Source organism: Liolophura sinensis, chromosome 7 (assembly GCF_032854445.1).
Source record: "Liolophura sinensis isolate JHLJ2023 chromosome 7, CUHK_Ljap_v2, whole genome shotgun sequence".
NCBI classification, from domain to species: Eukaryota; Metazoa; Mollusca; class Polyplacophora; order Chitonida; family Chitonidae; genus Liolophura; species Liolophura sinensis.
In genome coordinates, this window is record NC_088301.1 from 7577959 (window position 1) to 7591584 (window position 13626).

At 37.8% G+C, this 13626-nt stretch overlaps 1 protein-coding gene across 1 annotated transcript in view; it reads right to left on the reverse strand.

Annotated features, from left to right (window-relative positions):
- The window catches only part of LOC135470602 (uncharacterized), a 60845-nt gene that overhangs the window by 27455 nt on the left and 19764 nt on the right, over positions 1 to 13626 (reverse strand). Inside the window, exons 19-30 of the mRNA XM_064749638.1 lie at positions 13364 to 13529; positions 12300 to 12419; positions 11901 to 11976; positions 10649 to 10682; positions 9038 to 9176; positions 7869 to 7977; positions 6435 to 6578; positions 5387 to 5537; positions 4207 to 4273; positions 2144 to 2231; positions 1366 to 1526; positions 144 to 459 (exon numbers count right to left, since the gene is read on the reverse strand). Of these exons, the coding sequence (XP_064605708.1) occupies positions 144 to 459; positions 1366 to 1526; positions 2144 to 2231; positions 4207 to 4273; positions 5387 to 5537; positions 6435 to 6578; positions 7869 to 7977; positions 9038 to 9176; positions 10649 to 10682; positions 11901 to 11976; positions 12300 to 12419; positions 13364 to 13529 (1571 nt within the window). The remainder of the gene's footprint in view (positions 1 to 143; positions 460 to 1365; positions 1527 to 2143; positions 2232 to 4206; positions 4274 to 5386; positions 5538 to 6434; positions 6579 to 7868; positions 7978 to 9037; positions 9177 to 10648; positions 10683 to 11900; positions 11977 to 12299; positions 12420 to 13363; positions 13530 to 13626) is intronic.

The window sequence follows — 13626 nt, forward strand, 5'->3', positions numbered from 1 at the left end:
GCTCATGCGTCATTGTGCCATGCTGGCACACTAATCACCTTGGCCACGGAGCCCTCCCTGCTTTCTAATTCATGTTAATAACTATATGTATACACACACATATATGTTTACATCCTACTACACTTACTGATACATATACTCACAAGGCTCAAACAGGTAGCCGGGTCTTAAATCCTGTTGTTCTTGACACCAGATGTTACTCGTGTTTCCTATCACCCTTCCATCATCACGAATACAACCACGAACAGCAGAAATATTCCCTGAAGTTATGTTCCTAGAGTTGTCAAGAGACAAGATAAATGATGCCCAGTAAGGAACACTATCCGAGTCTCCGTAAAAGACATCATAGTCAGTGTTGGTCAATTTACAGGAACTGGTCCTGGCAGATGAGACAGGGACTGGATGCTGCTGAGGGGGGTGATCTGTGGATGAAACCGCCACACCGCCAACTCCAGGTACCTAAATTTTGTATACGTAAAAACAGTTTAATTCTTCATCTTTCCTGATTTCTTTTTCCTTAGAAAACCGGTATTTCATAATCACCATGGAAATACAATGCATGTATAGCTTCTTATCTGTTTATTTGTTATATTATTGTTGTTTGACACCATACTCAAGAATTATTAATTTATAGTGAGTGATTGAGTGCTTGGGGTTTAACGTCGTGCTCAACAATTTTTCAGTCACATGAAGACGAAGGAATCCTTAGGGTGTATGTAATATACCTCCTTGTGGCAGGACGGATTTCCACCGCTCTTTTATTTAGTGCTGCTTCAATGAGACGACTTACCGAAGGCAAGTAAGCCGCCCGCCCGAGCCATTATACTGATACGGGTCAACCAGCCGTTGCACTAGCCCCTTCATGCTGAACGCCATATTAACTTATACCATGCTCTCCCAACATAATGCTGGCTGCCATCACCAATGAAATAAATAAATAAAATCAAGTATACAATGGCAGTTAGTTTTATGTGTGGAGGAAAAAAGTGTGCCTGGTGTAAACCACCAACCTTTGGCAAGTTACTGACGAACTTCCCACATGTCACACAGAGATATCACATCTACAGCAGTGCTCCTTTATTCACTAGAACACTATGCCTGTCACCAGATAAGACACCCCACACAATCACAGTATCCTAATATGTATTATATTTCTCTTCATACATGAACTTCTAATTTGATTTAAATCACTTACTATCATCATGAATTCATCCTCAGAGTATAGTTTGAAAATGTATTCCTATACGCTGTCCACATCCCTTAATACAAACGTTATAACTTGTATAAGAAATTCGCGCCTTTAATAAATTAAAAACTACAGACCTTGTATTCATACATTTAAAAGAGCATTTTAATATACATTACCTGATCTTCACAACTACATGGGGGATCCGGAGTCCTGTTGACAGGGAGACAGTTGGCTGCCCCTGATGTGGGCTGTGATGGCGGTTGGGGAGGGTTTCTGAGGAGATGATAGAGGGAACCCTCAGTGCCGTTGTTCGGGGCGGGATTAATGCCCAGGACATCTGAAGAGATAAACATACCTTTTTTAAATTGGTGTTTTGCATCTTATAGTTAACAATCGTTAAATTATACTTTTTCTATACTTTTATTTTTTAAATATTTTAAGATCAAAGGAATGACTAAACTCAGAATCAAAACAAACCAGGTTTTCTGTTTACATGGACAAGCACAATCGGTCACTTCTCTACAACTAATTTTGATTGAACGCAAATTTCCAACTTCTACACCACAAAATACATGTATTCCAGAAATATGTTTTGACCAAAGGCAAAAGGGACATGTATAAGCCCCAATAAGCAAATTTTATTGAATTTGCTTTGAATGGCTTCAGATATACGGCAGCCAAACAGATGGGACAGACAGACAGACAGACAGAAGAAGAAAAGCCATGAAGATGATATTTAGCCCAATGACAGTGCTGACAGCACATTTCCCTTTCAGCATTTTTTTACAAGAAGCAAAACCCGTTTTACAAGTAAGATAAAACTATCAATACCTGTATCATCTAACTCAGGAACTGATTCAGGATTGAATTTATAGGGCCTCTATCTTAATACAAGACTATCGACTACTCTGACACTATCTAGTCCAGGCACTGTACTATGACGCATGTACCCACCACACATCAGGTTGTACAGCTCTATGTTCTCAAATGGTGGCGTTCCCAGATGTTGTTTGAAGGCAGGGCCATATGCTATAAACAGGGCCTGAAATGAAATAAAACATGTATATCATGTATACACAGGTATGTAATGAATACAACAGATAGATTTCCTAGTATCTTTCATAATAGGAACATGCAGTTCTTAACTTCGATCACACTGTACCTAACGTAGTTCTTAACTGCAATTACACTGTACCTCATGTTGTTCTTAATTGCAATTACACTCTACCTCATGTAGTTCTTAACTGCAATTACACTATACCTCATGTAGTTCAAAACTGCAATTACACTGTCCCTCATGTAGTTCTTAACTGCAATTACACTCTACCTCATGTAGTTCTTGACTGCAATTACACTGTGCATCATATAGTTCTTAGCTGTAATTACACTGTATCTCATGTAGTTCTTAACTGCAATTACACTGTACCTCATGTAGTTCTTAACTGCAATTACACTGTACCTCATGTAGTTCTTAACTGCAATTACACTCTACCTCATGTAGTTCTTAACTGCAATTACACTGTACCTCATGTAGTTCTTAACTGCAATTACACTCTACCTCATGTTGTTCTTAATTGCAATTACACTCTACCTCATGTAGTTCTTAATTGCAATTACACTCTACCTCATGTAGTTCTTAACTGCAATTACACTCTACCTCATGTAGTTCTTAGCTGCAATTACACTGTATCTCATGTAGTTCTTAACTGCAATTACACTATACCTCATGTAGTTCTTAACTGCAATTACACTCTACCTCATGTAGTTCTTAATTGCAATTACACTCTACCTCATGTTGTTCTTAATTGCAATTACACTCTACCTCATGTAGTTCTTAACTGCAATTAATCTCTACCTCATGTAGTTCTTAACTGCAATTACACTGTCCCTCATGTAGTTCTTAACTGCAATTACACTGTCCCTCATGTAGTTCTTGACTGCAATTACACTGTGCATCATGTAGTTCTTAGCTGCAATTACACTGTATCTCATGTAGTTCTTAACTGCAATTACACTCTACCTCATGTAGTTCTTAACTGCAATTACACTCTACCTCATGCAGTTCTTAACTGCAATTACACTGTCCCTCATGTAGTTCTTAACTGCAATTACACTCTACCTCATGTAGTTCTTGACTGCAATTACACTGTGCATCATGTAGTTCTTAGCTGCAATTACACTGTATCTCATGTAGTTCTTAACTGCAATTACACTCTACCTCATGTAGTTCTTAACTGCAATTACACTCTACCTCATGTAGTTCTTAACTGCAATTACACTGTACCTCATATAGTTCATAATTGCAATTACACTGTACCTCATGTACATGTAGTTCTTGCTATTCTCTCCAGTATAAAACTAGTTCTTGCTATTCTTTCCAGTACAGCCACAGTGTAGTTTTTTACTATTGCATCCTGTGATAGCTAGTCTGAGTTCTTTCTGTTTCTTAAGACACTGTTACCGCCTGAGGTTGAGGTGTTCAAGCTAGATGATCACCCAGTCGAGGCCGTCTTTTGTCACGGAAGTCGCGAAGCTTGGACACCAAAACCAAAAGCGGCAACTGAGAACATCCAGTTCTTGCTATTCTCTCCTGTGACATCCAGTTCTTGCTGTTCTCTCCAGTAACATCCAGTTCTTGCTATTCTCTCCTGTAATAACTTATTTATTTGATTGGTGTTTTACGCCGAACTCAAGAATATTTCACTTACATGTATACGACAGCCGCCAGCATTACGGCCGGAGGAAACAGGAGGAAACCCACGACCATTCGCAGGTTGCTGACAGACCTTCCCACGAATAGTCCGAGGGGGAGCCAGCATGAGCTGGCCTTGAACTCACAGTAATTGAATTGGTGAGAGGCTCCTGGGTCACTGCACCACTCTGGCATGCTAAACAACTCGGCCCTGTAATAAGTAGTTCAGGCTGTAATCTAGCTTGTTCATTCAACTCCGCAATTCAGCCTACTCTTCATATAAATCCATAAGTATTCAAAACATAATCAAAGAAGAGATTCTTACCTCCATGCTCTTGTAGATGTTATCGTAACCATGGTTACCCTTCAGTCCACTTCTGCCTTTCTTGCCACTTTTAATGTAAGATTCAAGTATAATTAAAATATAAAGACTATGATAACTGTCCGTTTTTGCTTCTCGGGCCAAGTATTTAAATGTTAAGACAATAGTAGCAAAATGCTGTATTGGGTGTATGCTTATCCGGCCCTTCAGTCCACTCTTGCTGTTTTTGCCAATGTCAAGAACTGATCCAAATATTAAAATATTAACACTACAGTAACACAATTTGCATTTATTTATTTTTTTACTCAAGAATATTTCCGTCACATATAAGACGACGGCCAGCATTATGGTGGAAGGAAACCGGCCAATTTGTGATTAAGGCTACCTTTCAGTCTACGTTTGATTTTCTGGCCACTGTCAGCGAAAGATCCGAGTATTAAAATGTTAAGATTACAGAATCACAAAACTGTATGTATTTATCATTGCCACAACGCAGTGTACGGTACAAGCCAGACTAAAAGTACTACTTCAGATCCCATTCAGGCACACATCATATGGTACCAATCCCTTACTGGTTGTAAATATATATGGTTAAATTATAATCAACAAGTCCATTTTATCCTGCCAGCACAGTTAAATGTACAAAAATAACAGGGAGTCAAAAATTTGACTGGCCAACTATAAATAGACACTCACACAGAGCTGTGTGCTTTGACAGTTACTTTGTCACAGTTAAAACAAACAAAGTTTACTAAACAGACCGTATATAGACGTATGACCAATTATCAGTATGGAAAACACCACAACACATTTTTGTGGAAGGGTGACCTTATACTTCTGTCAGTATAAAGTAGTCAGTGGTGACCAAGGTCATGGTCTATCTTAATTCCTTCATGATATTTTTAATATGATTTCCTCCACATAGCTCATTTGATATACCTGAAAATGACCATATTTCAATAGCCTTACAACTGCTGATAACTTTTGTGACACAGGCCCCGAGAACAGCGATGTATTAAACAACAGAATGCACAGAACTTCCCATCCTACACTCCCACGCATGTTGTTCTAATCCTCAGCTAACACTCGCCCATGATGACAGGGTCCTCAAAGAAACTTTATCTTAATATCTAATCACCAAGATTGGTGTCTTAAAAATCAAGTTTTCTTCTCCGTAACTTACTCATTTAACAGCCAAGTGTCCTCGACCTCCAATAGAATGTTACCAATCCTGTTTGAGTTGAGGACATGGTGTCGTTTAGGGACTGTCTCTTTGGTGAAAACCTTCATCATCTCCGACTTACATTCCAGATCTTCTACCACACTGCTGACAGCTGAGATGGTGTAAAGAAATAACATGTCATACTAAGATACGACTTTGGTACGACCCTCTCCACAAAAAAAAACGCATCACTGGAATCTATCAGCTCGATTCTCTGTCGAAGGACACCTAATTTTCTAATATGAATGAAAAGTGACATAATCCATGTTAAAATCCAATTAATGATCCATACAATCAAAATACCTTGGCAAATGAGTATCAAGTTTCACTGGTCGAACTGGATGTGTATTCGACTACATTAATGTTTACATAACTCATACAGAGACAGAACTCTGACTACCAAGTCTCGCCTTTCCAGTGAAAATACTGGCCCATATTCGCTAGCCCATATTCACCTTCCTGCTTGAAGCAGTCATGCACAGGAAGTTTTCAACAACAGCGTGTTATCTACGGCTTATGACGATTTGGTCGTTCCACGTTATGTTAATTAGCCCTCCATATCAGATTTGTGAGCTCTTTCAGCCAGAGGTAGTAGACAGAAGCCTCAAGGTATCTCCTGGCTTTCCGCCAAATCCGAACAAACAAGAGCTGAATTCTAAGTCTGTGACCTCAGCGGTGAGGTGTCAGTATTATTTCAGAGATGTACAAAGTAATAATTCCAACAATGTCAGTGTTTACATGCCTGAAATGTACTGGTAACAAGATTATTCAGACAAAAATTTACAATATCGCTGTATAAATACAAACAAACATTGCACAAACTCTGCAACATAACAGTGATTCGTGCACTTGAAAAAAAAAAACATTTATAAATGCAACATCTTTGAGCTGGACTGGGATTTGAACTTACACCTATCTAATCAGAAACAATTACCTACAATTTGGTAAAAATAAAATTAGAACATTGCACACGCTTGATAGCACAGAATGTGCTTCTCTGACAACTCACACTGTTCCGTTGCGTATCGAGTGTAGTTGGCCATCAATTTCGTGTTGATGTGACCGTAAGTTCCCGCGTCCGTCAGAAAGCGACGTGTGTCCGTGAAATCAGCATAATCCACTTCCCGAGTTTTACTGTCAGTTGCAGCCATACCTGATAAAAAATGAGAAACAGAGAGTTTAATGTTTCAACACAGCAAGCAAAAAAAAAACAAACAGAAGATAATATACAGGGGCCAATTCCATAATTACAAATTCAAAATGCGTAATTTGATTTTTAGCTGTTTATACACATAAGAAGTGTTATGAGAATATTTTTTTTATTTTTTTTTATTTGATTAGTGTTTTTCGCAACACTCAAGAACATTTCAATGATATGACGGTGGGCAGAATTATGGTGGTAGGAATCTGAGCAGATCCTAGGGGAACTATCTGAATGTCCTGAGAACACCTGCCTTAGATGGTTCTGTATTTATTTATCTATTTATTTACCTGATTGGAATTTTCCATACTCAAGAATTTCTCTTATACACCATGCCAGCCAGCATTATCGTAGTGGGAACTGTAGCTTTTCAAATTACCGTTTTATTTATCTTACAGATACATATAGAGTAGCAGCAATGACAAGTGTTATCAATTGGGAACAGTTGGTACTTCTGGAATGAATGATTATGGCTTAACACGGCCCCTTGGGCAATACTGCAGCCATGTCGTGTCAAGAGGTAACTTGTAGCTACGTATGTATTACCTAAGAGACAATATCCAGGTCAAGCGATTTGCCGAGAAAAACACACAAAAAAAGCACAGGCACACTCAGCTCCATAAATGGAAACAAATGACTTTAAAGGCAAAAAAGAAAACCACAATGTGAACAATATTTCAGATGAAAGAACATTGTCCACAAAAATAGTCGAAATTATTTTTTTTTAGAATTGCCAATAAAATGCATTTGAAACTTGGGTTCTAATGTGGCCTTTTCTGACCACATCACATCATTTTTTTTGTCATACACAGTTCTAGAATTCATCATTATAATGCATACATACATTGAATTCTTGAGTATGACGTAAAAACACCAATCAAATAAATAAATAAATAAACAAATTACACATAGATCTATGATGTATTTATCAAATGGGCCTTGAAACGAACTATTTCTCTCAATAAATATGGATAAATAAATAATATACACATAGATCTATGAATGTATTCATCGAATGGGCCTTGAAACGAACTATTTCTCTCAATAAATATGGATATGACTCCACTCAAGACCACCCATAGAATGCTGTCTTCAAACCTGCTTACTCATAAAAAAATTATGTCAGACTATTTTCTTGGACAGCGTTTAATGGTCTTTTCATCTGTTTTATACTTCAATTTTGTGTTTTCTTTCCCTTTAATATTGCGCCTGTAATATATGCACATGTTACAAGTCACTTACCATGATCAGCCAAAAGCATAATATTGACACACTGATGGAGACCCCTGATGGCTAAACCATCCATGAGTATCTCAATGAATTCATCAATTGTTCTTAGAGTTTCATCTATCTGGAATTTAAAACAATCACATCGTTAATGACATCTACAATAGCTCATGCTTCAGAATCAAATTTAAAGGTATAATCTTGACCGTTAATTTGCTTCCATTAAAGTGAAAGAAAGGTAATATATGAAGTAAGGTTCATCATACAGACAACTGAAAACTGTGTGTAAAAATAAGTTAATTTATATTTTCAGATTTTTTTAGAGTGCTGAAATGCATTCAAATGTATACAATGGTGGGCTTAATGAGCCATACTGACAGTATCTGGGAACTCGTCGCATCACCTTTCTTCCTCATGGAATATTTAGGAAGATCATTTGAGTAATCTCTTACTCATGGGTAAACAGAGTTATTCCAACATTCAGTGTCATGATTAGAGTTGGAAAAACTTTCTGGGACATTCGAGATCCTAAACTCTGATAATATGTTCCATAAAGCCCACCTTAGAATTCAAATGTTTGAAATGTTTCCAGGATGAGTTTAGCTTCTAACAAGTGACTCAACTGGTCAGTGACCAAAGTAGTACGTAGTTACTCAGTGAGCCAATATAAAGCAAACATACACATTTTTACAAACCATCATTAATTGTCAACTTGTATTCATCTTATATAATTCATCATTAGATATGTGCACGTCTGTTTTATACTTTTGTCCAGTGTATTTAAACTAAAAATGAAGTCGCATTTATCTTCATTTGTTCATTATTTTTGATTGGTGTATACATTAATGCAACGTTCGAAAATTTCTCATTCATGTCATGATGGTCAGGTGTATGAGGTGGCACAGAGTACAATGGCACTTCCTGTACCAAATACATGTACCTGATTTATTTATTTATTTACTTTATAGGTGTTTTACGCCGTACTCCAGAATATTTCACTTATACGATAGTAGCCATCATTGTGGTGGGAGGAAACAGGGCAGAACCCGGGGAAATCCACTACCTCATTTAATGCTGCAGATGAACTGCCTGGAGTTGAATCCAAGGCTGCAATTTCTCTAAGTCTAAGGCCAATCAGTTCGGTCACATCAAGAACGATGTATCATGTTTGTGCTTCAACCTACTTTAGGGTCATCAGGACCTTTGCCATGTCCTTCATGGTCAGGCTCATCAAAGTAGGTCAGCATAAGGTCAGGCTTGTCTGAGTCCGAGGATGACACCCAGTCTAGCACGCGCTTTACACGGGTGTCGTAGCTCACGCTCCTAGAAAAGATGAATGTCTCCAAGAGATGGTAAACTCTCAACTCTGAACACTATTAACCATGCAGTACTAAAAGTCAGTAACAATAATTATTGTTTAAATGCATACAATTTAAATTATTATTTGACCTAAATTTTCGCCCTGGCTAATACTACCCAGCGTTCCACTGATCTTAGAAACATGTTTTGAGGTTTGTTTGGAAGGCAGGATGATATCCTATTGGGAAAATGTGGTTTTCAGCAATAAACGTAATATTTAAATTACGATCTTTATTTTTCTTCTGTGGGCTAACAATAGGTCAGCTACAATAACCCTTAATTGGCCCAGATGAGGTGTGATTTGAAACTAAAGACATTTTCATGTTATCACAGTGGAGTCAAAACATTTGTGTCTTCCTGTGAAACTATGCAGACATGATGTCACAGGTAATTTATGCAGACATGATGTCACAGGTAATTTATGCAGACATGATGTCACCGGTAATTTATGCAGACATTATGTCACAGGTAATTTATGTAGACATGATGTCACATGTTATTTACGCAAACATGATGTCACAGGTAATTTATGCAGACATGATGTCACAGGTAATTTATGCAGACATGATGTCACAGGTAATTTATACAGACATGATGTCACAGGTAATTTATGTAGACATGATGTCACATGTTATTTACGCAAACATGATGTCACACGTCATAAATGCTGAACTAATGTCACGTAGTTTATGCTGAACTGATGTTAAGTGATTAGATGTACTGGATTTTTCTGTGCAAAAAAGTGAGTTATGCATAAATTTTTCTGGATCCATTCAATTCAGATAAAATTAAATGATCAGTTTTACATTATTCTGTTCTTATTTTTCACACTCCTCACATTGGGCCAGAATTATTAGTTGTATTTTAAGAAAACGGTTCTGCTAATAGATGGTAGTAGTAAGTTATCTTTTGAAGGGAAAGAAAACATACACAGAAGTGCATGTACACGTAAGCAACAGTTCCAGATTTTATTAGGTCAAATGCAGCCAAATATATGAATTGTAAGATGGCCTTTCAGACAGTATTGATAAGGTATGTTACTAATGACATCATGCTGACTTGTCCCTGGCCCTGAAACAGGTATTTGGATTCACTTTGTCATGTACAAGAACACAATACGGGAGCAAAGGTCACAAGACTGTTGTTCATCCTTGTACAGTATGCAGGTGTCGAAAAAGTTGGGTGATGTCAGTGCAGCCATACAATACCAATATCGTTTATGTATAAAGCCCACCTTACAATACACACATCTGACTACATTTAATTCAGTGAAAAAAATACATAAAGAAAAGATTCATGTTGATTATATCTGCAACAATATGTACTCTAAAAAGTCCATTATTATCTGGAATTTTTTGAGCTGAATGTTTTAAACAAGCCCAAAATCAAAAATCAAAAAAAAATCATGTATACCAGGAACAAACTGTCAAACTTACCCACTGTACAAATGCCACTCATCAGGGTAGATTCCTGAAACAGATCGACTATGCTTTATAAACTTCAACAATCAAGTGACCGACATTTAACTAATTAGATAAACGTGTCTTCTGCGTTATGTGTGGCGTATCAAATATCAACTGAATGCGTAACTGCGTTACTGAATGGGTTGCTTTATCCGCGAATCGAGAGTCTATTATCTTCGAGAAAGGCGAACTTTAGACCTGCATGACAAGAGTATGTCACGAATACTTTACCTTTTGTGGAATACCGCATTTTGAAGAGAACAAACCTTAATCCACCTTGACAATGTGTAAGAAAACAAAAATGGTGGCGACACATTTTTACATCGCTGGGCTGGTGACAACAAATCTGTGGCTCAAAATAAACACAAAGAGAACTCTTGTCAAGTCCTCGTAGGTCGACCAATGATTACTCCAAAATACATTTGCCTTTTTTTCACATAACAGCAGAGCAGATCGATAATATTTTCAACAAAATTCTCACCAATCAGGCACTAAGACATTATGCACAGAATGTCGCGTCACCAAATTACCTTAATACAAGTGCAACTGTTGAACTTCATCAATGGAGCTTTACAACTTGGACTCACTAGCAGCATCATGTGTGGAAGGTTTTAATAGAACTTCAAGCGAGAAGGGAAGCAATTCAGCTGAGATCACATTTGTTCCTTGACCCTCGCTGGAGCATGTCTCTTTGTTTACCCAGGCACGGTAGGATAACGATTGTCAGCCGTTTTTATTTGTCATATTACGACTTTGCATTAATAAAAACTTGATATACACTCAAATCTGGCCAAAAGTGATGTCTAGGGACGTACTTTTGACCACAATTTTGTCCTTTTTCCGTGAATATTTTGATACTGGTACAAAAAAAAAAATGGGGGACACCCCACCATCGTGTTAATTCAGATTTCGCGGTAAATCGATCCGCGTAAATTTGAGAGAACAGTGTATGTACAGGGGTTTAACGTCGCACTCCCACATGGGGTAAGTTTCGATGATAAGTAGATGAATGCATAAACCAAGCTTCAGACAATATTTTATATGGTGCTGAGACTTACATTTTTCCAGTGGGATATCATCGTTCCTTCCAAACAAATCTCAAAATACCATTCTGAGATCAATAGAATTCTATAAATCAGGAAAAATGAGGACAACATTTTAGGTGCATGCATCACCTGAAAATTAAACTGAGGGTATTTTAATATGTTGACAACTAGGTATTTACCGGATATATTGACATCCGACCCCACCCAAAAGTAAGCTGCAGTTTTTTTTCCTTGCTTCTTGGCTGTGATCCAAATCTACAAAAAACAGATATTAGCAAAACAAAATGATTAGAAATGACTATCATTGCTGGCATTTAACAAAATAATAGTTCAAGGTGTCACATTATTATACCGATCAGATGATGCAACAATGTTGCACCGTGTGGTTTTGTATGTTCGAGGAAGAAAGCATGTAACATGCCTACTCTGCAAGACGTACGTCACTAAATTAACGTTGGAATGCTACGTGCAAAGCGAACGTGTGTGATTCTCGTAAATGCATACAGCTTTGAAAATTCTGTTACAATTTTTTGTCACTTCTCAAAATCAGATAATTAACAGCTAGGGGGTCAACTCACGGGTTCTCCTTCCCACCAGGCTGGGTTCAACTTTACATCACTACTCAGTTTGAACAATTCCCCGATTTCTTCATCATACATTGTATTACCCACAATGCCATGTGATTCAGGATACAAGCCCTGGAATCAAATACAGACGACACGCTGATTGATGTTGAAAGCAGGGGTTCAGGCATCACATTTATGACTCAGATGATCGGAATTGTTGCATTACGGCTAAATTGTTATATAGTATAAGAATCAATATTAGCCAACAGCGCCATCTTTGATCAGAAGGAATTATCATCCAGGGTAGCTGTGATCAAAGAATTAGGAAAGAGATCACAGCGGCCCAGGTTGAACTGGTACTGAAAAACATATCCGGGTTTAAGGGCGATTATTCTGCAAATCGCCGTCATGAAGTTGAAGCCAAATGCAAAATGTTTATAACAAACATTCATTGATAAGTGTTGATAATTTATACAATGCTGCCTCACTGGAACACCCTGCTCCTGACACCAGACATGCCAGCCCACCGTCACATTATATTGACACTGGGCTCATCAATACTTGGTCTATCCCCCCTATAACAATGTCCCAAAATTGTCACAAAGTACCAAGATAGCCACTGGCCAAAACTGCCAAGTCTGCAAAACCAAGATTGCCGATATGATCAAATACCAAGAATATCAATTCTAAATGATCAAGATTGTCAATACTTGAATGACCGCAATAATACACCAAGAAGGTAATTTCTGAATAGCCAAGAATGCCAGTTCTGAATGATCATGACTGACAATCCTGAGTTACCAAGATTGGCTTATCTTGAATTACTAAGAATGTCAATTCTGAATGAGAAACACAGAGCAGATGCAAGGAATTTGATTGGAGACCACACTGAAAAACTTACTGTAACTATATTTTAATTGTTAGGGAGGGTCATAGTGTGGAACATAGAGCATAAGTCAGGAGTGTGAACTCAAAAAGACAGACTTACTGTAATTATACTGTAATGGCTAGGGAACGTCAGGGTGGGAAACACAGAGCGTAAGTAAGGAGTGTGAACTCCACCAAGACAGACTTACTGTAACTATACTGTAATGGTTAGGGAACGTCATGGTGGGAAAAACAGAGCGTAAGTAAGGGGTGTGGACTCCACACTGAGCTAGCCTGCTAATCACAGGAGTCACATTTCGCTGGAGATAATCCGCTCTAAATCCATCCACAGAGATTAACAACAATGGCTTTGAGCTGAAACATAAATTGGTAATAAGATTTCACAATATACATTGTATCTACATGTATACTGACCTAGAAAAAATTTATGAGCACACACATAAATTGTGGG